Source organism: Pseudophryne corroboree, chromosome 4 (genome assembly GCF_028390025.1).
Source record: "Pseudophryne corroboree isolate aPseCor3 chromosome 4, aPseCor3.hap2, whole genome shotgun sequence".
Classification (NCBI taxonomy): domain Eukaryota; kingdom Metazoa; phylum Chordata; class Amphibia; order Anura; family Myobatrachidae; genus Pseudophryne; species Pseudophryne corroboree.
This window is the reverse complement of record NC_086447.1, coordinates 668,433,725-668,459,716: the sequence shown is the minus strand read 5'-3', so window position 1 is coordinate 668,459,716 and position 25,992 is coordinate 668,433,725. Positions and strand designations below refer to the sequence as shown.

The 25,992-nt window shown below is 42.9% G+C and overlaps 1 protein-coding gene across 1 annotated transcript in view; it reads right to left on the bottom strand.

Annotated features, from left to right (window-relative positions):
- Positions 1 to 7,121: 7,121 nt before the first annotated feature.
- The window catches only part of IGF2R (insulin like growth factor 2 receptor), a 490,127-nt gene continuing 471,256 nt past the window's right edge, over positions 7,122 to 25,992 (bottom strand). The window contains exons 44-47 of the mRNA XM_063917832.1: positions 19,640 to 19,826; positions 16,229 to 16,390; positions 13,475 to 13,544; positions 7,122 to 9,378 (exon numbers count right to left, since the gene is read on the bottom strand). Coding sequence (XP_063773902.1) covers positions 8,992 to 9,378; positions 13,475 to 13,544; positions 16,229 to 16,390; positions 19,640 to 19,826 — 806 coding nt within the window. The 3' untranslated portion in view covers positions 7,122 to 8,991. The remainder of the gene's footprint in view (positions 9,379 to 13,474; positions 13,545 to 16,228; positions 16,391 to 19,639; positions 19,827 to 25,992) is intronic.

The following is a 25,992-nucleotide window of genomic DNA, read 5'->3' as shown; positions in this document are numbered from 1 at the left end:
CCTTGTGACACAGTCAAAGCCATGGATTGACTCCCAGCTTTTTCCCTGGATTCTGCTTTGTCCAATCTTTTATGTAATAAAGTCACATTTGCATTTAAAACATTCCACATATCCAACCAATCCGGTGTCGGCGGTGCCGACGGAGACACCACAATCATCTGCTCTGCCTCCTCCCTAGACGAGCCTTCCGCTTCAGACATGCCGACACACACGTACTGACACCCCCACATACACTGGGATATACAAATATGGGGACAGCCCCCCAATAAGGCCCCTTGGAGAGACAGAGAGAGAGTATGCCAGCACACACCCAGCGCCACTGGACACTGGAACAAAGTCCCAGTCTGTACAGCGCTTTTATAGATATATAATACACTTACTGCGCTAATTAAATGTCGTCCCCCCCCCCTCATTTTTGCCCTCTGTACTTGTGTTCAACAGGGGAGAATCCGGGGAGCAGCTTCTCTGCAGCTTGCTGTGGAGAAAATGGCGCTGGTTAGTGCTGGAGGATCAAGCTCCGCCCCCTCAACGGCGGGCTTCGGTCCCGCTCAAATTCTTTATACTGGCGGGGGTTTTGTAATATACTGCCTCCGCAGTATCTATTATGCTGGCCAGTGTCCCTTGAGGTTATTATTGCTGCCCAGGGCGCCCTGCACCCTTACAGTGCCTTATGTGTGTGTGTTGGGGTGAGCACACCGCTGTTCTGTATAGCAGAGCAGCATGTAAGCAGCGGGTGAATAGATGCTGTGCGCATGGGCGCAGCATCTGTTCACAATGTATGGGAAGCCTGGCGGCTGCCCAGCATATCAGAGAGCGCTGGGCATGTCCCCACAGTGAAGGTAATGGGGATGCTGTGAAACTACACCCCTTTCCCTTAGGCTCCACCCCTTTGTGGTCACACAGCTTCCCACTCCACTTACCACCAATGTTGGGAGGTATGGGATGGTAGAAGTTTGAAAAGTGCTACAAACCAAACTGGTGATAGATACTTGACATGTTTCACTGTGGTAAGCATGGCATATGTGTTGTACAGAACCTCAGATGTGTGTAGCCTGACTAGTCACAAATACCCCGAGAAGCAGGGTCAGAATTACAAGTAAGTGCAAAAAATGGTTGTATCCAAAAATATTCAGGCGCTATGAAATGAGGTGCGCTGCTAAGCAGCAGCCAATATGTAGAGGGAAGTCACTCCCAATATAACAGCAACACAACAAAGAAAAGGAGGGGGAGGCTGCGCTCTAGAGATGCGAAACGCGTCAGGTCACACTAATTGAAACAGGACAATTTCCATTTGGATCCGAACCAGCCCTTGCTACCCACCTGCTGTCCAGAGGAGCCACAGAGAGACATCACCTAATCACCGCATTGCATGAGGTACTCATCTATACAAGGGACACGCTATATAATCCTCTAGCGGTGTATGGGAGAACCCGGGTAAACCATTCCTTTTTAAAATTACATGAATTCATGTGGCATATAAATTACTACATAGGATACAGTTTTTTAATAAATTGTTTTTTCTTTTTAAAATTGACATATTATTGTAATTAATTGTTCTTTCCTCTGGAGCGCAGCCTCCCCCTCCTTTTCTTTGTTGCGTTCCAGATTACAAGTAGAGGAACTAATCTGCAGACATTCTCTTGGTTCAATAAATCTTGCTACAGCTGACAGCAGAGTAGTTGTGTTAGTAGATTGTGATGTAGCCTGCACCCCTTAGGGTGTTTGTGACCAGCCAGACTGGTTTTGCCTTTTAAATGCCAAATTAATACATTAGGTAGACTCGCTGGAATTATGCATCTTGCTGGTAACTACTGTACATGCGCTCCTTAAGCTGGGTAAAAATTAGATGACATATCATTCCAACGTGGATCAGAAGAAATCGGATATATCGGCACATCGTCTATTGTGTACCCATGTGCGCTCCCGCAGATCATCAACGACATCACGATGGTTAATGTCGCTAGCAATTATGTGTAACCCCTTCCCCCTACCCCCCCCCCCCCCCCCCGTTGGACTGGGTACACATCGTCTAGTGTGTACCCAGCCTTAGACTGACTTCTGAAATGTGAGGTTTTTGTAGCTTCGTAAACTAAGCTAAAAATTATACAATTGAGATTAGGAGAGGAATTCAATTGCCGAAGGGCGCGGTTTTCCATGGCATTTAAACGCCGGCAACGGCACCCCTCTCGCAACCTCTGTACGGCCGATTCACACAAAAGTGCTTGCCACCCAATGGTGTTGCAAACACTTTTGTGGGAGTTCCTGCTGCCATAAGTGCTGACGCGCATATTTAAACCGGGTAAACAGCTGGCAACTGAATTCTCCCCATAGATTCGTATAATTAAAGGTGCACCCATACTTATAAAGTGAATATAACAGTAACAAAAGGCAAGATGAGAAAACCACGTTCACAGCTAGGGAGGAATTCAATTAGCTGCAGTAATATACCACAGGCTATGGGTTAACGCCCAAAAACAGATTAATTTCACAAGTGAGAAAGTTTCTCTCTAATTGAATAGTGTTAAAGCTTGAGGCTACTCCCCTTTTTCACCCTTGTTTAAACTCATGGGACTAATTGAATTCCCCTCAGTCATAATTCAGTGGTTTATCTGATAATTATATATAATTTCTATATGATGTTTTCAGAATTAATTATGAAACTTAACATTTATCATTCTCTATTAAAATGGTTTGATAACCAATAAATGAAAACATAGTAAAATATTAGTATGTGCAAAAGTTTGGAAAAAGTGGTTACTACCAATTGGCCCCTGCACAATCGTCCGTATCCAGTAATATATTTGATACCATAGTTCCCAATGCTTACCCTGAAAGGGTTTAGACAAAAGGAGACCAGCACACCACCATATGAAAAAATATGAAAAACATTTAATGAATCAGTAGCATTATCAGGCCTTTTGAAAAAAGTTTTTAGTACTCATCATGAGGCTTTCAGCAGTATTCAAGCAGAACAGCCATCCCAACGGCCCGTTTCGGTTGTCACACCTTCATCATGGGGTCAGCTACAACATAGTGTTCAAACAGAGAACCTTATAAAGCTGTGCAATTTGCATAAATCAGATACACCTGTTTTGCCCAATCACCAGTGATTCAAAAACCTCCCAGGGGTATGTGAACAGACCAGTGTGGAACTACAAAAGCAGGACAAAATTGCCCAGACCACTATCAACAGTTCCGTTGTACCGGAAGTGACAACACGCGACCGCGTTTGTCAACATCCGCCAAACAACGGAACTCAAGTGCCGGGGTACATTTCCACGGCACTAACATAAGTACCGCTGTGCCGGAAGTGATGTCGCGTCATCGCGACAATCAACTTCCGCCAATACAAAAACCGGCCACAGATCACTGGCAATGTCACCGCCTATGTGTTCAAGGTACACAACTTGTCACATACATTAATCTGTACCTAAAAATAAAAATAAAAAATACAGCATAAGAATATCAAATAAAAAAAGAAAATAACACATAATAAAAAGTATATTATAGGACATGATGAAAAATAACCTGTATGTCGATACTTATTCTAAGGGCCAATAGGTCCTATATAACTATCATCTTAAACAGGCATACAAAGCCGCATTAGTAGGAGAATATCGACATAGAGGCTAATTGATCATAAAAAACAAATTATATAAAAAACACAAAAAACAAAGAAATAGAAATGGTAGTAAGTTGCATTAGTGGCATTGTCAACAGCGATCCCAGATAGAGACAATTTGACATAAAGTATACTATCTTGGTCAGTTGACTGTAAAACAGTAGTACCAATGAAAATTCAAATGAAAGGAGTCAAAATAAGTTCTTCATTCAAACCACTGGGCGCAGTTGAATTTAACTTGTAGATCCATTCACATTCACGTTGCAGAAGTAACCGATGTCTATCGCCTCCCCTACGTAGTGGGGGGATGTGATCTATTGGCATACATCTAAAGTCAGCCATAGTGTGACCACTAGTAACAAAATGCCTGGCTACTGGTGGTGTGCTGGAATCTAAAGCTGTAAAGGCCTTCTTGATTGAACTCCTGTGCATGGATATACGTTCCTTTAGCATACGGATAGTTTTACCCACGTAGAGTTTATTACATGGACAGAGAATGATGTATACCACATAGCGAGAATCGCACGTCAGTCGATGTCTTATAGTATAGCTACTTTTGGTAATTGGATGTGTAAAGGTTTTTCCCAGCAAGAGAAATCTGCAATTTGCACAGCCCGCACACTTATAGGCTCCTTTTTGCAGTGAAAGCCAATGCAGATTAGTGTGTATACCTGGACTAATGTCAGAGAATGTGATGCGTTCTCTTAAGTTGCGACTTCTCTTATAGCTGAAGAGAGGTGGATTCGTGCAACTAGGTCCAAGGATCGGGTCAGCTTGTAGTATGTGCCAATGCTTAGTAATGGTCTTCCTAATTAAACCAGAGGAAGTGCAGTAAGTCGTGGGAAAAACCAATCTGTCAGAAGTAGCATCGACACGTTGTGTAGATAGAAGATCATCCTGTTTCAGCAGCAAACATCGATCTATTGCTTCATCGACTTCATCTTTACTGTACCCCCGCTGGATGAAGTTATCACCCATTTTGTGTAGAGCTATAGGGAGCTTAGAAGGATCTGATGTTGTTCTAACAACTCTAACGAGTTGTGAGTAAGGGAGTCCTTTCTTCAAGGGCCGTGGATGAAAGCTGTCTGCCAAAAGTAGTGTATTTTTGTCCGTGGGTTTTTTAAATAATTCCGTATGAAAGGAGTTATTTTTAATAGATACCAAAACATCCAGGAACTCAATACTGTCGGCACTACTCCTGCACGTGAAAGTGATGTTCTCAACCTTATGGTTTAATTGCTCCACAAACAATTCTAAATCTACAATTGTCCCTGACCAAACAAAAAATAAATCATCAATATACCGAAAATAACAACTGATAAATTTGGAGAAAAGTGGATCTGATGTGATATATGTGGTCTCAAAATCATACATAAAAATATTGGCATAAGACGGTGCCATGTTTGAACCCATGGCGGTTCCTTGAAGCTGTAAAAAAAAATGCATTATTAAACAAAAAATAATTTTTATGCAAAATAATCTCCATAAGCAAAATCAAATAATCAACAGGTGGACCTTTGTAATGGGGATTAAGCATCAATACACAGCGCACTGCCTCAATGCCTGCATTGTGTGTAATATTCGTATATAGACTGGTTACGTCCAAGGAAACCAAAAGACAGTTAACAGGTGGTATCCCAAACTGTTTTAATTTCAACAAAAAGTCAGTAGTATCTTTCAAATGATAAGGGTTTTGTAGTACCACGGGCTGCAAAAAGTAGTCACAATATTGTGAGAGGGTTTGACATAAAGAGCCACGTGCCGAGATTATAGGTCTGCCAGGCGGCAGACTGAGAGACTTATGTATCTTCGGCAGAATATACAGAAGAGGGATTTTGGGAAAATCCTGTATCAAAAAGTTCTTGGTGTGTACATCAATCCATCCATTAGTGAAACCAAGTTCAATGATGGAATCAATTTCTCTTTTATATAAACCAGTAGGGTCAAAAGATAATTTTTTATAGCAACTCTGAATGGACAGTTGCCTGTCCACCTCCCTGATGTAGTCATCCCTGTTAAGGACAACAATACCACCGCCTTTATCGGCGGGGCGAATTATGATTTGTTGGTTATTTTTCAAGGACTGTATTGCTTTAATTTCATTAGAAGTTAAATTTTGAAAGTGTTTTTTCTTGTGTCTGATCTTAGGTATTGTGTCCCTCTTAACTAGGCGTATGAAGGTTTCTATAGCAGAGTTATTACTAGGTGGATCAAATGTACTTTTTGCTGAAAAAGGTAAATGTCTAGCAGTACTGGTTGTGTTGCCTTGTCTAGAAAAAAAGTCTTTTAGTCTGAGTTGTCTGTGAAATCTATATAATTCAGTCTCCCATTGGAAGTCAGTTTGTTGAAAGGTCTGTACAAAGGTTAATCCTTTAGTTAACACTGCATGTTCCGGCTCACTGAGAATATAATCAGAGAGATTAAAAACAACTATTTCTTCAGTGTTTTTGGTAATCTGTCTGGGCCCCTTCTTATGTTTGACCCCCCCTCGTCTGCAGGGTCTCTTTCTGTGGGATTTTTGTTGCGTGTAAGTGTCTGCTCCCTTAAAAAAGATTTCTTGGAGGAGGAGGACTGATCTGAGTCACTTTGTGATGTGTGTGACTCTATGTCTGTAAATGTCCGATTCTGTCTATATCTATTTGTTTGTGCACCTCTCCAAACCCTTCGGGTACTTTGATTCAAAAGCCAATAATAGACTCGTGAGTCTTTGTAGTCATCCTTGACTTTTCTATATTTGATTTTTTTAAAGGCTATTAGTGCATTTTTGAACTTTAGTATATTTTCATTCAGTTTGGTGAACCACTCAGTATTACTGTCTTTTTTTAAAACATCAGTTCCACTTTCCTCACAAGCATTAATGTCCAACTTAAGACTCTCCATTTCTGTATTCACTTGCTGTATAACTAATATCATCAAATCAAAGCTGCACTGGTTTAAGATCAGGCACCACTGACGGCAAAATTCCTTGTTATTGCGGCCGATCGTAGGCTGGTTTTTGATGCGGAAGCCACGTGGAATCAATTTGTCTTTGTGGTATTGTGAAAGTGTCAAACCGTGGAGTTCTAATTCCACGAGACGCTTATTTAGTTTAAGCAGATCAGAATAAACATCATTGGGGCTATCCGCATCAAAAGCCAGCTGCTCTGTATCTTTAAACAGAATTTTCTAAAAAACGCTTGGTGCCAGTGAGGTCGCCAAAATCTGAATCCATAGCAGCTTATTAATGGACAAAAGTGGTATATCAACCACTGCAAAAAACAGAATTTTTTTTTTTTTTTATATATTTGGATATGTACTGTGTTCAGTCACAGAACACTCACTGAATTTTCCGGATTTATTGTTTAATTATACAGTATATATATTTTTTAATTCTTAATATACAACCTAACAATTTCTTATACTATTTATTGCACTAGAGTGTTGGTTACATACTCTCTGGTGGCTGCTTGCCATACATGAATCAGGGCAAAGAACAAAAACACACAGAAATAAGAACACATTTTGTTATAACTTATCTTTTAATTTATTTGTTCAATACTTTTATATTACAAGAAGATCCAAAATGAAAGTCCATAGTACCATTTGACCCAAAGAAATCAATTGGAAGATACAAAACTAAGGAGATTAGTCGGAGGTGGTGTACCAGTACGTAGTTACATGATGATACCATAATGATTAATGCGGAGACCCTGGTTTTAAGCAGTGCTGTTATTTTCTGTTCTCCATAAAAAAGGTATGTACTCAGCCTTTAAAAAACCATTGCATATCAGCAGTACCTCAACCTAGTTTGCGAATTGTGCTATATTATTATTATTATTATTATTAAGCACAGTACTATTCCTGAAAATGCAGGAGACTATTTTTTTACCTTTACATTTTAATAACTACCTAGAAACTATTATACACTGAAAATTTCTCTCTTCCATATTAGAAATGACACAATGCTGATTAAAAGGATTTGCGCAGCATTACATTAATGGGTCGCTTTTCAAGATGAGACAGTTTTAAAACTTTTTTTCTCAGAGCAAAAGCTGCGTAGAATTACAGCTGCAATCCCTCTATTACAAGAGACAGTAAAACAAAAACGAAAATCGGAGAGAAGGGGTTCTGCAGCCATAGCTGTTGTATTCTGACAGATGACCGTTTTGTTAACTATTTGGCTTGTTAAACTTAATCCCTTTAGTATTTCTTATCAAAAGACCATATGTGCAAATTAAGGCTTCTTCTAGGTCATCAGTTTTGAATGATGGAAATATACACCGGTTGTTGTTTTTTTTTTGGCAGCAAATAAATCTGATAATCTGGACTGTGTCTAAGCATACTGCAGAAACATAACTTCCTTTGATTTTAAGCTGTATACAGATCCCATTATTCTGCTTCAGGTTCATACTTATTTTCAAAACACGTTTCAATACCTTAGTTTTGCCACTGGGTACCGTGCACAGGACAGCAGCAGCTATATGTACATATATTTAACAAACACTCTTCAGCATCCTTCACTTAAATGCTTCTGAACTGAAACCAAAACTAGTATATTAACACATTTAAAATATAGTCTAGATCAGGGCTGGCCAAACCAGTCCTCGAGATCTACCAACAGTACACATTTTCCAGACCACCAAGCTGGTGCACAGGTGTAGTCATTACTAATTAAGATGTGCTGCATTCATTCCTAACTGACAATTCTACAGATCTCCAGGAGGCCTGGAAAACATGAACTGTTGGTAGATCTCGAGGACCGGTTTGGCCAGCCCTGGTCTAGATAATGGTACCTGTAAATATTACCCAGTCGGAGTGCATTTTTATCCATCACTTATTGGAACTGTCCCCTTTTCATTGATTTAAGGTTTACAATAACACCCTGCCGGCAGGAACAGCTTAATGCTTTTTTCAGCCAACCTGAGTTGTAGTTCAAGTGAATAAATAGTAGTCAAACTTTATGTCACCAGCGGCAGAGCATCCCATGGAAACAGTTTGCATTTTCTGATTTTTGCTGATTTAGAGTAATTTACATCATATAAGACGAAGATTCCAGCTCCCGTATTTAAATCGAGCAAACAAAAAAAAAAAAAATACAAGTCCCAATCATTACATATTCCATTTAGAGCAGGGATGCTTTAAAAAAACATAAAAACAAACCTCAAATGCAATAAATCGCTGTAGATCAAAACAAACAAAGAAACCAATCCTAGTCTTCCCTAATGTACACGTATACATTTTATATTTAACCTATAAAAGGTCAAAGGACAAAAAAAACCCCAAGAAACAAAACACTTGAGTTACGGGTATTTGGTTGCAGTAGCATTGTCCATTCAAACAAGATTTTATTTTAGGCACAATTAGGAGGGACTGAAAATGCAGAGTTTGTACTAGATATTAAGCATATCCTCGTCACTGTCATCATGAAATGAAGCTATGTTCAACGCATCCTCTTTTTTATGCTGGACCGACCTCGACTTTCCAGTCTTTTCTTGTCCTCCATTTACTATTCCTATCAAGTTCTCATCATGGCCAGAATTGTATCTGCCTATGGCCTGGTTTGCATTCCTCTGTTTGTTTTTTGTAGACTGTATTCTGACCTCTGGTATCGTCATGACTTCATCTTCGCTGTCAAGATCATCAACGTGCAGTGAGGTGAAAGCGTCGGCCTTGACGCTTCGGACATGGCCATTCTCGTGGTGTGGCTTTGCATGGTTCGCGGACACTTCTTCCATAAGCCACTCCGTTTCATTGTCCACCTCTTCTTCAGTATTGATCTACAGGATATAAACCAGATGAGCATCACAGCATACATAGGCATCTGAAAAAAATCCTGAAGCAGATTCTGCACAGCTGTGTCTCTATTAATGAAACCTTCCAGCATGTTAAAGTCACATATTTAGCAGATACTGCAGTTGGATAAGAAAAGCCAGGGATTATTTATTAAGAACATACATATTGTTAATATTTATTTACCCCTTTGCCTTCAAAATGCAGACTCATCCTCAGTCACAGGGAGCCAGGTGCTGCACTGTGACAGTATCATGCAGCACTTGGCTCCTGTCACATTGTAGGAGCCGCAGTGCAGACAGACAAGTCTCCTGGAATGCTGGGCACGCCTGTGGAGAGGTGAAAATTGGGTCAGCCCCCCTCCTGAGAGGCCACGGTCACTTTTCAATGACATGTGATCGATGTCACTGGCCCCAGTGACACCCCCCTCCCCACGGTGCTGCCATATTGTTGGTATGGCTAGGATCACTTGAGACAGCAATGCTAGAGACACCTCCAGGTAGTTTTAATGTTCAATCTATACAGCTTAGTCTGCCCACTCTAACACTGTAGATTATTCTGTATATGAAGAAGATATTAGGGAGGAAATGTATATGATGACAGAGTAAATAAAGCCTTGAACAGCATAAATTCACTCACTTCCTTCGCACTACCTGCAGTCACTGGCTCACTGCAGTCACCAATTGGCATAACCAAGTGGCTAGTCCTGCATTCAGCCTATGACGAAGCAAACACTACAGGAACAGGCGTTATGGAGGAGCTAAGAGAAGCAGCTTGCTGGTTAGTGTGTACATTCATATCATTAATACCATCCACATAACAGGCAGGCTTTATTTATAATCACCCTGTGCTTCTGAGGACTGGTACTTAAGCTACACATGACTAAATGCCCTGTGTACTATAGTACTGAACAGAAAGTGACGTTTATGACACACTGTGGAGACAACTTTCCCCACAGTCCTGATTGCAGTAAAGCATAACAATACTCCAAAGTCATAGTATATCTGTAACTTCAACCATGCACAGCTGTGCATGTCAGCTGTGCGTTCCAATACTCAAAGTGTTCCTTCTCTAAGCGTCTTGAAAATGAACAGTTAAAAAAACAGTTCCTGCATTGGACTGAACTTTACCATCTTCCTTTTTCTTCTCATCCTCAGGTATGTTCATATCTCCCCATGTAATCTGGCTATTGCTATCTGCACCTATGCAAAACATCCATATTCCAAATGTATGTTCATATCTCCCCATGTAATCTGGCTATTGCTATCTGCACCTATGCAAAACATCCATATTCCAAATGTATGTTCATATCTCCCCATGTAATCTGGCTATTGCTATCTGCACCTATGCAAAACATCCATATTCCAAATGTATGTTCATATCTCCCCATGTAATCTGGCTATTGCTATCTGCACCTATGCAAAACATCCATATTCCAAATGTATGTTCATATCTCCCCATGTAATCTGGCTATTGCTATCTGCACCTATGCAAAACATCCATATTCCAAATGTATGTTCATATCTCCCCATGTAATCTGGCTATTGCTATCTGCACCTATGCAAAACATCCATATTCCAAATGTATGTTCAAATCATTTGTTAGACAGTTTTGTGATTTTTGCTTTTGTTTGTAATGTAAAATACCTGCGTTTCAAAGCTTGGTCAGTGCCGCATATTTAATTAAGGCTCACTGGGCTGGTGTTTGTTTAGTCAATCACTGTGTAATGTAACACCTTTGATTAGTGGAACATTTGCCTCAGCTGTAGTTGGGTCAATTTCCCATAGTATATCTGTAACTTCAACCATGCACAGCTGTGCATGTCAGCTGTGCGTTCCAATACTCAAAGCGTTCCTTCTCTAAGCGTCTTGAAAATGAACAGTTAAAAAAACAGTTAAACATTAAACAGCATCAAGAAAGAAATCTGGAACATTATGTGGCCTCTCCTCACCTCTGCCATGAGAACACCAGGACCAATGCCTACTACTTCTGTGTCCAAGAACATCATGAGTGCCCCCGGGACTACCCCTCAAGCTCAGCAGGGAACTGAGGGACGTGCGCATCAGGACCAGACTTTGCTGGGTCAGTTCCATTGGACATTAGTGTGCACCCCACATTCTCACACCCACCCGCACTGAGACCAGGACATTTATCTTTTTCACAAAATAATGTTAGTACAGTTTTTTCCTGCAAATGTGTCTTTCTCTTCTCTTTCTTCTTACACTGTACTTCCACCCCACTGTGTGCTATTCCCGTAATGTGTACCTCCATTGGTTGCACACCCTGCCAGCAGTAACCTATGCAGTGCGCCCCACATGGCTGCCTCGGATGGTTCCCCTGTGGGCGGGGTGTGCTTCATTTGGATCTTCCCATGCAGGGTATAGCATACGCCTACACACGTGTCAGTTCTCCCATACATGCATTTGGCCCCTGTATGGCTCATCTCCCACTATGTAACCGTGTAGTGCGCCCAACATGGCTGCCTTATCTGGTGCGCTTGTGGATGGGATGAAAAATGCGTGGACCTGATGTTTTTATTGGAACCCTACTCTGAACTTAAGGACTCTGCAATCTCCCCATTTTGTGTTCTCTTCTAGGGGTGGACTATTCCACCGTGGGTAATCCTACGCAGTGCGCCTAAGATGGCTGCCGCACCTGGTGCCTTGTGATGGTGGAATACACAACCCCTGGAGGTTATTACTCAAAATGCCTACACCAATCATGCATTATTCTTTCTGTGTCTTTGTCTGTGTGGTTTATCTTTTGATGTAATGCTTAAATCTTCTGTATTATGTGCATTGTGTGAGTTCTAGTTGGCGCCGCGGATGGCTGCCTCGGTGCTGCTCTGCCAAGCAGCCTTAGTTTTTAGTCTTAAATGTATAATATGTCTACTGTACAGTTGCATATGTGCAGTATGAACTCATATGTGTAATGTTTGTAATGTATGCTACGTTTTTTCCTCCATGTTGCTGCTTGGCGATGCATTGTACCACAAAGAATTCCTAGTGTACGTGAGTACACCTGGCCAATAAAGCGGATTCTGATTCTTGGCTGATCCACCAAAGGCAGGACAGATAGGATATATGTACTGTATACCCAGCATGAGTTGTAACTATGCTCTACTGAATGTACTAGGAAAGATTATGGAGAAATGCGATTAGATTTATGCTAGAAGAAAAAGAACGGACTGAGAATAATAAACAGAGATGATACGGCAGCATGCCAGGGAATTTAGTCTGTCTCAGCTGGTGTTGGAGGGAAAGCTGCCACCAAGCAGCATATAACTTATTCCATGCTTCCAATAGACCAGTATGTAACATCAAGATAGTCAAGGCTATAATGAGGCGTGCGTGACCAGTGACTCCGTCTAGGGCGTAAGGTGAAAGGGACAGAATGATCGCTGCCCCGGCAGTACCCTTTTACAGCTTGTAGAGGAACCATACTTCCTAAAAAGACCTCTCTAGGTCCTGGAGAGCACTCTGGGTCTGATTCAGGTTTGTTAGCAAAGCAATAAAGCACATAAATGGGCAAAGCCATGTTGTACTGCAGGTGAGGCAGAAGTAACATGTGCAGAGAGAGTTAGATTTGGGTGGGTTATATTGTTTCTGTGCATGGTAAGTACTGGCTGCTTTATTTTTAAACGGCAGTTTATATTTCAGTTTGAACACACCGCATCCAAATCTAATTCTCTCTGCACATTACATCTACCCCACCTGCTACGCTACATGGTTTTGCCCAGTTGTGTGCTTTTTTGATTCACTATATATTTTTTTTCATCTTCACTATATAGTTATTAATTTGAGGGTTGCTCTATTCTCATTGTTAATACAGTATACTGTATCTTTTTTTTTAAATATATAAATATTTACTAATCGGAACCATTGGTATATTATGTCCTCATTTTTGTTTTTTTAATTAACAATTTGGATTTGACAAGACCAGCCAATAACTGCAGCCACAGAGGTGTATTCCCAGTTGTATAGGATACCAGGGAACTGATGAGCTTAGAATGAGCGCTGCATGTTACATCTGTGTGAGTTCCTACTGGGAGAGACAGGTATTTCTCTGTAAGATAAACATTACCTTGGTGTACTTGTAAGACACATTGGAACTCCTTCTACAGCAGTTGGATATCTTGTACATCACAGTTTCCCTTCAAATAAACATAAAAGTTTTCAAGTGTAATATTTAAATATACACATTTCATTTTATACACAATATAAATAGGTCTTTATATATAATTTTTATATTTCATATACTGTATATCTATTAAAAAAGCCTCCCTATATAAACATGTACATATTTGAAATTATATACAGTATTATATACCCAGATGATGATAGTTAGGGATATGCACCAATGGTAGTAACATAGAAACACAGAATGTGATAGCAGATAAGAACCACTTGGCCCATCTGGTCTGCCCATGTACACACACCTACACACTAAGATTGTTTTTTCTTTATTTTTTGTCAGTAGCCAATTAACCTACCAGTATATTTTTGGATTGTGGGAGGAAACCCAGAGCACCTGGAGGAAACCCACAGAAGTATGGGGAGAAGATACAAACTCCACACAGTTAGTGCCATGGTGGGAATGGAACCCAAGACCTCAGTGCTGTGAGGCAGTAACGCTAACCATTACACCATCTGTGCTGCCCAGTGACTGCTTATAAATGAGGGATAGAAAAGGCAAGTCAGTTATGGCTCAAGTGCTTATCCTGGGGCAGATGGAACTGTTGAAAGAGACCAGCAGTGTGACAGCTAGTACAGGGGAGCAATCAGTGTAGGACCTGTAGGTGGGGAATACTGGAAGCAAAAGGAAGAGAAAAACAGCAGGACAAAAATACATTTACCATGTTGTCCAATCGCATTTTTAGTTTTTCTGCATGGCGCGTATTGGGGTATATGCAATTGCGGTCGAATTCCCGAAATTGTCGAAAAACTGGACTTTTTCGCCCCCCAAAAAAAATCGACAATGCAATTCAGTACTTTCTGTCAAAAAAACGGACTTTCCAAATTCGACTTTTTGAAATTCGACATTTGTCAAATTCAACATTTCTGCAACAGTACAAATGCGGCAATTCGCCAAAAGTATATTCAATTGAAGTTTGGAAATTCGACAACAGTGCTTTTAGACAGTAAATTCGTCATTTTCAATCCGCCACACTTTGGTGGCGGAATCTAATAAAAAAATGTTAAAACATGTTTTTTTTTGTGTTTTTTTTTTATTGGTAATAGCATATCTATTTATATTAGAAGGGATTAGGTACTTGGTTTGTCTATTTTGGAGGCACAAGTATTATTTATTAATTAAAAAAATAAATAAATAAATAAAATATATATATATATATATATATATATATATATATATATCCCTCCTAAGCATAACCAGCCTCGGGCTCTTCGAGCCGGTCCTGGTTCTAAAAATCTGGCGGAAAAAATGACAGGGGATCCCCCGTATTTTTAAAACCAGCACAATACGGGGGACAAAAAGAGTAGGGGTCCCCCGTATTTTTTACACCAGCATCGGGCTCCACTAGCTGGACAGATAATGCCACAGCCGGGGGTCACTTTTATACAGCGCCCTGCGGCCGTGGCATTAATATTCAACTAGTCACCCCTGGCCGGGGTACCCTGGGGGAGTGGGGACCCCTTCAATCAAAGGGTCCCCCCCCCCCCAGCCACCCAAGGGCCAGGGGTGAAGCCCGAGGCTGTCCCCCCCCATCCAAGGGCTGCGGATGGGGGGCTGATAGCCTTGAGAAAATTGAAAGAATATTTTTTTTGCCAAGTACGTGGATTCTAATCTGGACACTGGATCAGGTGAGTATAATTTTATTCACAGGTACACGTGGATTCTACTTGGACAGAGGTCGGCGTGTGAACATAGGTAAGTATGTGTGTGTGTCGGCAGGTGTGAAATAAAGTTTTACTATCACGGTGTGCGTGTCCTGTTTTTATTTGGGTATTTTTTTCCAGTAGAACTACAGGTACCAGCGGGCCCGTTTTTCTCCCGCAAGCTGGTACTTGTGGATCTCCAAGTACCAGCTTGCGGGGGAGGCTTGCTGGGACTTGTAGTACTACTGGAAAAAACAATATTCTTTAAATTTTCTCAATTTTCACCCCTGGCCCTTGGGTGGCTGGGGGGGGGGGGACCCCTTGATTGAAGGGGTCACCACTCCCCCAGGGTACCCCGGCCAGGGGTGACTAGTTGGATATTTAATGCCACGCCCCAGGGCGCTGTATAAAAGTGACCCCCGGCTGTGGCATTATCTGTCCAGCTAGTGGAGCCCGATGCTGGTGTAAAAAAAACGGGGGACCCCTACTCTTTTTGTCCCCCGTATTTTTTGCACCAGCACCAGGCGCAGAGCCCGGTGCTGGTTTTAAAAATACGGGGGATCCCCTGTCATTTTCCCCCCCGGATTTTTAGAACCAGGACCGGCTCGAAGAGCCAGAGGCTGGTTATGCTTTGGAGGGGGGACCCCACGCAATTTTTTTTTCCGGGTTTTTTTACAGTTTTTTCCGGTTTTTAAAAAATCGGATCAAAATCCGTCAAATCGGCCGTTTTTCGACAGCGGGACTGTCGAATCCGTTTTTTATTGAATATGTTGAATTCCGGCACCCACTTGCCGGAATTCGACGGTCGAATTGTGTCAAATTAAAAAACGGGCGAAAAATTGCCGCGATTCGCCGCTAATTGCATATACCCCATTGTCTTTAACAAGAAAAAACAATTCCCCTGTGACCATGTTTAGAGGCCAATCTACTGGTGAAATAAAAAATAATAAAAAGCCCATGAAGGGAAGATGGTGAGCGCTTTCCATGAGGGGTAACTTACCTTCTCTCTTTTTTGTATAACAGCAGCACTATCAGACAGATCACAAGAATCACCAGGAGAATACTGAGAACAGCACCCACGGCTTGGCTTCTCCCTGATAAGCCTTGGTACTGATTCTGATGATCATCGGGACTGTCTGCTTCCTTCTCAGTGCCCTCCAATCTGTCATACACAATTACAAGATGCCAGTTACATCAGGGAATACAGAAGTCCTGCAACACCACAGTCAATGCACATATTTTACAGCTAAACAGACAGAGGAGGAAATGCTGAAAGAAAACCAACGTCAAACCAGCCACGCTGAGACTGCACCAAAGTGAGTAATTACTGCAGGAATGGAGCCTCCACTACAACTGAATCCTCATAATCAAAGATTTAATTAAACCAACATTTTTTGCAGAAGCAATTATATTAGTTGCTACTAGAAATCCTCCTGCATCTATTAAAAACTAAATCCACTTTAATAGTCTGATTTCCTCCTGTGCTTTTCTTATAATTATATTTTACCACTGGCATGCACAGTAGAGCAGGCCTTCTATAGCAGCTCTTCTCAAACTGTATTTTGTAAATTGGTCCCTGGTGTCACACGCACAATGACAGTGGGGTGACAAAAAAAATTAAAAAAAATCTGGGTCCCGCAGGACGTGCTCTGGCCAATCAGCAGAACAAGGTGAGGAGAGTGTATGCCTTCCCGCTATCCCCCCTGATCCCACTGGATATTACACGATCAAAAGAAAATTATAGGACTTCTAGAGCTGCCGCCAGACCAGGTGTAGTGTGGTGGAAGGGACTGAGGAGATACAGGTAGGGTTACCAGCAGCGGTGACATTATAGGATTCCTTTTAGATGATGAAATTAGGACTTACGGAGTAGCTGCTGTAATCCTTGCATAAAAAGCAAGTGGACTGGCACAGCATCTATCAAAGAGGAATCTTTAGCAAAACCGGTATTTGCTTCTACTCTCCTGCTTTTGCTTACCCTATAGCATTGTCTAACAAAAAGTCTTTAGGTCGACACTCATAAGGTCGACCACCAGTGGTAGACCTGCATTAGGTCGAAATGGTCACTAGGTCGACATGGCAAAGGTCGACACAAAAAACGACATTAGTTTTTAATTTTTTTTAAATGTTTAAACTTTTTTATATGTTTAAGATCCACAAAGACTACGACTGGGAATAGTAACCTGTGCCGAGCGCAGCGGTAGAGGAGCAAGGCACCTTGCCCAAAGCATGGTGAGCCATGCGAGGGGACACGGTGCATTAATTGGGGTTCCTGGTCACTTTACAAAGAAAATGACACCCAAAAAAATTACAAAACTCATGTCGATCTTTCTCCATGTTGACCTTATACATGTCGACCTAATGACAATGTCAACCTATTTCATGTGTAGACCTAGTCAGTCGATCAATAGAGGTCGACCTAGTGACTGTCAACCCAACGAACCACACCCTTATATAAATGCTACTAACATAATGCCTGCATTTCACTAACTGCCAAGACTAAACTCTCTGCCAATCACCTGCATCTCGCTGCACTAAAGTGTGACTTCAGTTGAGAAGTACCTGAGATATGTTCTCCTAACATGCCTCAGCAACCTATAGAGGACCAGCCATTACTGTGGAGACCACTGGGACATCTTGACTTGCATTACAGCATCTCTAACATAAACACACCGAACAAAATAATATGGAACGCGGAAAGACAAAGTGGTATAAGTTCAACAACGTAGGACATGAACATGCATGTAGATGGTGACACTAAAACTATTGGATGATAATTGTGAATGTCCGATGTATTGATACAATGTAAATTTGTTGAGATATTGTTTCTTTTTCAGGTGGAACCATGATGGCAAAAAGGGAGCCATTGTTTTTGGCTGAGAGCATGGCCATGGTCTAGAGCACAGGTTCTCAAACTCGGTCCTCAGGACCCCACACGGTGCATGTTTTGCAGGTCTCCTCACAGAATCACAAGTGACATAATTAGCTCCACCTGTGGACCTTTTAAAATGTGTCAGTGAGTAATTAATACACCTGTGCACCTGCTGAGTTACCTACAAAACATGCACTGTGTGGGGTCCTGAGGACCGAGTTTGAGAACCACTGGCCTAGAGGAAGTGGTGGTGTTTGGTGGTGCTCTAGTGAGCAGAATCCATCTACAGTGGAAGAAGCATGGACACCAAGAATCTCAATGGCAGAACAATGACCAAAAGTCGATCATGACAAATCGGGACAGCAGGTATTTATGGCGTCTAGCAACCACCTATTGGTTTCAATGCGTCAGGAACTGTTCCAACAGTACCATGCCCAACCCATCCAAGCAGTATCAGAACAAACACTTTGACGCAAACTGCTTGGGTTACAAATTTTCAGTTGTATAGCCCGAGTGTGTCCCAGGTTAACAACCATCCAAAAGGAACCGCGTCTGCCATGGGCCAAACAGCATTGTCACTGGACCACTGAACAGTGGAGATGCATCATATGGTCTGATGAATCCAGATTTTGCTTATATTCCAATGATGGCAGCTTCAGTCATGAGGAGGGCTGGGGAAGTGTTCCAAACGAATTGTGCAGAAAATAGGTGGGAGTGTCATGTTTTGGGGGTGTATTTCGAGTGCTGGAGCCCCGGTTGAGGTCTCCAATCGCATAAAAGTGGTAGACTACTGTATGTGACATTGTTGGATCATGCGAAAGACCACCTCGTGGATCCACTGTTTCAGGATGATAACTGTACTGTCCATTGCACTAGGATTGTGAAGGATTGGCTTGCAGAGCACCAGACTGACATACCACATTTCACGTGGCCCTCCAATTCATTAAGGGACCACTTGGTCGTGGAATGGGCGCAATGCGATATAAATGTGATCCAGGGTCATACTGATAGCATGCCTCAGAAAATTTGAGCGGTCATTAAAGCAGGTGGTGATATAACACTATATAAATGTCTAATGTGAGCATTCCATATTATTTTGTCCGGTGTGTTTATATAGCATGATGGGGCACAGTTCAGGTACCTAGTGTTTTTTGCACTGTTTTTAAATTGTTCTTATGACAAATGATATAGCTGAGCTGCAGTCCCTGCATTGGATATACTTGTACTGAGAAATCAACAGTACGCTATATTCCAAAGCAGCAAACACACAGAATCCTTCCTGACAATATAAGGAAAGTAGTACAAGAATATAAAGCATCTACAAATAGAAGATGCACTGTACACAGAACAGTTTCAAGAAAGCACGTATATAACAAATGGTGTAAAACCAATTTAAAAGCAATTTCGGAGGAAGACTTTGTATGCACGTAGCCGGATACATCACCTTCATCTCTTCACAATGATACTTTCCAACAACCATGGACACACTTTTACTAAGAGAAGAAAAAAAATGCAAGGTACCAGATGAGGACAACTTACACAAAAGAGCAAACAGCAGAGGTGTGCCAAGAGAACAAGTATTGACAGTCCGCTGTTTCGTGCAGGAATTCTGGCCTTCCCTCCCCCTGGGTTTGGCTGCAATGGAAGACTATTGTGGAGGTGGCATTTTTTGTTGGATCTTTACCACATTTTGAGTTGGAAGAGAAAACCACATCTAAATCATCATCTGAAACAAAAAAAAAGTTGTAAAAAAAAAGCAGCCACTCACTTTGCTAAATAATAAGATTTTACTTACCGATAAATCTATTTCTCGTAGTCCGTAGTGGATGCTGGGGACTCCGTCAGGACCATGGGGGAATAGCGGGCTCCGCAGGAGACAGGGCACATCTAAAAAGCCTTTTAGGTCACATGGTGTGTACTGGCTCCTCCCCCTATGACCCTCCTCCAAGCCTCAGTTAGGTACTGTGCCCGGACGAGCGTACACAATAAGGAAGGATCTTGAATCCCGGGTAAGACTCATACCAGCCACACCAATCACACCGTACAACTTGTGATCTGAACCCAGTTAACAGTATGATAACAAAACGAAGTAGCCTCTAAAAAGATGGCTCACAACAATAGTAATAACCCGATTTTTGTAACAATAACTATGTACAAACATTGCAGACAATCCGCACTTGGGATGGGCGCCCAGCATCCACTACGGACTACGAGAAATAGATTTATCGGTAAGTAAAATCTTATTTTCTCTAACGTCCTAGTGGATGCTGGGGACTCCGTCAGGACCATGGGGATTATACCAAAGCTCCCAAACGGGCGGGAGAGTGCGGATGACTCTGCAGCACCGAATGAGAGAACTCCAGGTCCTCCTTAGCCAGAGTATCAAATTTGTAAAATTTTACAAACGTGTTCTCCCCTGACCACGTAGCTGCTCGGCAAAGTTGTAATGCCGAGACCCCTCGGGCAGCCGCCCAGGATGAGCCCACTTTCCTTGTGGAGTGGGCCTTTACAGATTTAGGCTGTGGCAGGCCTGCCACAGAATGTGCAAGTTGGATTGTGCTACATATCCAACGTGCAATCGTCTGTTTAGACGCAGGAGCACCCATCTTGTTGGGTGCATACAATATAAACAACGAGTCAGATTTTCTGACTCCAGCTGTCCTTGAAATATATATTTTCAATGCTCTGACAACGTCCAGTAACTTGGAGTCCTCCAAGTCGCTAGTCGCCGCAGGCACCACAATAGGCTGGTTCAAGTGAAAAGCCGAAACCACCTTAGGGAGAAACTGAGGACGTGTCCGCAATTCTGCCCTGTCCGAATGGAAAATCAGATATGGGCTTTTGTACGACAAAGCCGCCAATTCTGAAACTCTCCTGGCTGAAGCCAGGGCCAATAGCATGGTTACCTTCCATGTAAGGTATTTTAAATCTACCGATTTTAAAGGCTCAAACCAATGAGATTTGAGAAAATTTAGAACCACGTTCAAATCCCACGGTGCCACTGGAGGCACTATTGGGGGTTGTATATGTAGTACACCTTTTACAAAAGTCTGTACTTCAGGCACTGACGCCAATTCTTTCTGGAAGAAAATTGATAAGGCCGAAATTTGAACTTTAATGGACCCCAATTTTAGGCCCATAGACAATCCTGCTTGCAGGAAATGTAAGAATCGACCCAATTGAAATTCTTCCGTTGGAGCCTTCTTGGCCTCACACCACGCAACATATTTTCTCCAAATACGGTGATAATGTTGTGCGGTCACATCTTTCCTGGCTTTAATTAAAGTCGGAATAACTTCCTCAGGAATGCCCTTTTCTTTTAGAATCCGGCGTTCAACCGCCATGCCGTCAAACGCAGTCGCGGTAAGTCTTGGAACATACAAGGTCCCTGTTGAAGCAGGTCCCTTCTTAGAGGTAGAGGCCACGGATCCTCCGTGAGCATCTCTTGAAGTTCTGGATACCAAGTTCTTCTTGGCCAGTCCGGAGCTACCAGTATTGTTCTTACTCCTCTTTTCCGTATAATTCTCAGTACCTTTGGTATGAGAGGCAGAGGAGGGAACACATATACTGACTGGTACACCCATGGTGTTACCAGAGCGTCCACAGCTATTGCCTGTGGGTCTCTTGACCTGGCGCAATACCTGTCCAACTTTTTGTTGAGGCGAGACGCCATCATGTCCACCTTTGGTTTTTCCCAACGGTTCACCATCATGTTGAAAACTTCTGGATGAAGTCCCCACTCTCCCGGGTGAAGGTCGTGTCTGCTGAGGAAGTCTGCTTCCCAGTTGTCCACTCCCGGGATGAACACTGCTGACAGTGCTACGACATGATTCTCCGCCCAGCGCAGAATCCGTGCAGTTTCCGTCATTGCACTTCTGCTTCTCGTGCCGCCTTGTCGGTTGACGTGGGCGACTGCCGTGATGTTGTCGGACTGGATCAGCACCGGCTGATCCTGAAGCAGAGGTCTTGCTTGGCTTAGGGCATTGTATATCGCTCTTAGCTCCAGTATATTTATGTGAAGAGACTTTTCCAGGTTTGACCACACACCCTGGAAGTTTCTTCCCTTTGTGACTGCTCCCCAACCTCGTAGGCTGGCATCCGTAGTCACCAGGACCCAGTCCTGTATGCCGAATCTGCGGCCCACTAACAGATGGGCCGTCTGTAACCACCACAGGAGAGACAATCTTGTTCTTGGTGACAATGTTATCCTCTGATGCATGTGCAGATGCGATCCGGACCATTTGTCCAGTAGATCCCACTGGAATGTCCGTGCATGGAATCTGCCGAAAGGAATCGCTTCGTACGAAGCCACCATTTTTCCCAGGACTCTCGTGCATTGATGTACTGACACAGTTCCTGGTTTTAGGAGGTTCCTGACAAGTTCGGATAGCTCCTTTGCCTTCTCCTCTGGGAGAAATACCTTTTTCTGAACCGTGTCCAGAATCATGCCCAAAAACAACAGATGTGTTGTCGGAGTCAATTGAGATTTTGGAAGATTTAGAATCCACCCATGTTGCCGAAGCACTACTTGTGATAGTGCCACACTGGCTTCCAGCTGTTCTCTGGATTTTGCCCTTATTAGGAGATCGTCCAAGTACGGGATAATTAATACGCCTTTTCTTCGTAGAAGAACCATCATTTCGGTCATTACCTTGGTAAAGACCCGAGGAGCCGTGGACAAACCAAACGGCAGCGTTTGAAACTGATAATGACAGTCTTGTATCACGAACCTGAGATACCCTTGGTGTGAAGGGTAAATTGGGACATGTAGATAAGCATCTTTTATGTCCAAGGACACCATGAAGTCCCCCTCTTCCAGGTTTGCTATCACTGCTCTGAGTGACTCCATCTTGAACTTGAATTTCTGTATATACAGGTTCAAGGATTTCAGATTTAGAATAGGTCTTACCGAACCGTCCGGTTTCAGTACCACAAATAGTGTGGAATAATACCCCTTTCCCTGTTGTAGGAGGGGTACCTTGACTATCACCTGCTGAGAATACAGCTTGTGAATGGCTTCCAAAACCAACGTCCTTTCTGAGGGAGACGTTGGTAAAGCAGACTTTAGGAACCGGCGAGGAGGAGACCTTTCGAACTCCAGCATGTACCCCTGAGATATTATCTGCAGGACCCACGGGTCTACTTGTGAGTGATCCCATTGATTGCTGAAATTTTTGAGCCGACCCCCCACCGTTCCTAAGTCCACTTGTACAGCCCCAGCGTCATGCTGATGGCTTTGTAGAAACCGGGGCGGGCTTCTGTTCCTGGGTAGGGGCTGCTTGCTGCCCTTTCTTACCCTTTCCTCTGCCTCGCGGCAGATAAGACTGTCCTTTTGGTCGCTTTTTATAGGAGCGAAAGGACTGCGGCTGAAAAGACGGTGTCTTTTTCTGTTGGGAAGGAGTCTGAGGTAAAATGGAATCCGCATCACCTGACCACTGTCGCGTCCATAAACTTCTTCTGGCAGATATGGACATTGCGCTTACTCTTGATGCTAGAGTACAAACATCTCTCTGAGCATCTCGCATATAAAGAAAAGCATCCTTTAATTGCTCTAGAGTCAATAAAATACTGTCCCTATCCAGGGTATCAATATTTTCAGTCAGAGAATCCAACCACACTACCCCAGCACTGCACATCCAGGCTGAGGCTATTGCCGGTCGCAGTATAACACCAGTATGCGTGTATATACTCTTCAGTGTTGTTTCCAGCCTCCTATCTGCTGGATCCTTGAGGGCGGCCGTATCAGGAGACGGCAACGCCACTTGCTTTGATAAACGTGTGAGCGCCTTATCCACCCTAGGGGGTGTTTCCCAGCGCGCCCTAACCTCTGGTGGGAAAGGGTATAATGCCAATAACTTCTTTGAAATTGGCAATTTTCTATCGGGGGTAACCCACGCTTCATCACACACATCATTCAATTCCTCTGATTCTGGGAAAAATACAGGCAGTTTTTTAACCCCCCACATAATACCCCTTTTTGAGGTACCAGTAGTATCAGAGAGCTGCAAAGCCTCCTTCATTGCCGTGATCATATAACGTGTGGCCCTATTGGAAAATACGTTTACTTCCTCACCGTCGACACTAGATTCATCTGTGTCGGTACCCGTGTCGACTGACTGAGGTAAGGGACGTTTTACAGCCCCTGACGGTGTCTGAGATGCCTGAACCGGTACTAACTGGTTTGCCGGGCGTCTCATTTCGTCAACTGACTTTTGTAATGTGCTGACATTATCACGTAATTCCATAACCAAAGCCATCCATTCCGGTGTCGACTCCCTAGGGGGTGACATTACCATCATCGGCAATTGCTCTGCCTCCACACCAACTTCGTCCTCATACATGTCGACACACACGTACCGACACACACAGCAGCCACACAGTGAATGCTCTATTGAAGACAGGACCCTCCTAGCCCTTTGGGGAGACAGAGGGAGAGTTTGCCAGCACACACCAAAAGCGCTATACTGTATATAACAACCCTAGAAGGTGTTGTTTCTATATATGCGCTCTCAATATATAATTATATCGCCAATTTATGCCCCCCCCTCTCTTTGTTACCCTGTTTCTGTAGTGCAGTGCAGGAGAGAGTCGTGGGAGCCTTCCTCACCAGCGGAGCCGTGCAGGAAAATGGCGCCGAGTGCTGAGGAGAATAAGCTCCGCCCCTTTTTCGTCGGGCTTTTCTCCCGGTTTTTCTAATAAACTGGCCTGGGTTAAATACATACATATAGCCTTAATGGCTATATGTGATGTATTTATTTGCCTCTAAGGTACTCTATATTGCTGCCCAGGGCGCCCCCAGCAGCGCCCTGCACCCTCCGTGACCGAGATCCGTGTAGCAACAATGGCGCACAGCTGCAGTGCTGTGCGCTACCTCTATGAAGACTGAAGTCTTCTGCCGCCTGTTTCCGGACCTCCGTTCTGCCGTTCTTCAGCGTCTGTAAGGGGGATCGGCGGCGCGGCTCCGGGACGAACCCCAGGCTGACCTGTGTTCCGACTCCCTCTGGAGCTCAGTGTCCAGTAGCCTAAGACTTCAATCCTCCTGCAGGCAGGTGAGTTGCAAGTCTCTCCCCTAAGTCCCTCGTTGCAGTGCTCCTGTCGCCAGCAGGAGACACTGATTAGAAACCTAAAAAAAAACTTTTCTAACTAGCTCTTTAAGAGAGCCACCTAGATTGCACCCTCTCGGACGGGCACAAAAACCTAACTGAGGCTTGGAGGAGGGTCATAGGGGGAGGAGCCAGTACACACCATGTGACCTAAAAGGCTTTTTAGATGTGCCCTGTCTCCTGCGGAGCCCGCTATTCCCCCATGGTCCTGACGGAGTCCCCAGCATCCACTAGGACGTTAGAGAAAAAGTATTATTCTTAGACAATATTCATTACTGATATTTTCTGGCTTAAAACCAAATTAAAGAAACCATGACTGATGCTTGCATACATATACTAATGATGTATACAGACTAGTGTAGGGACTTGCAGAGATTTGCGGTCCCTTAACAATGTGCTGCAACCTTATATGGTTTGATCAAAATATTAATAGCCCCATGTACATGTAAATACACGTCCTGACGAAAATCTACAAGACTGAAATGCTAACTCTAAGCTAGTGTACATGTCTTCAGTATTTGCCCTAAGCGCCGCATCATCTGATGTGTGTGTGTACACATATATACACATATATATATATGTATATATATATAGATATATATTTAGTGGCGTGCAGTGTGGTGAGCGAGAACCTTTCCTGTCATACGTATACGCCAGAGTTTTGACTACATAAAGTATATGGGAAAATACAAAGAATATATTAGAAATATCTAATTTATATTTATTCTAATCATTTTTGCAGTCAAAACTCTGGAGTAAAAAGTTTGTGACAGGTGAGGCACTACCGCA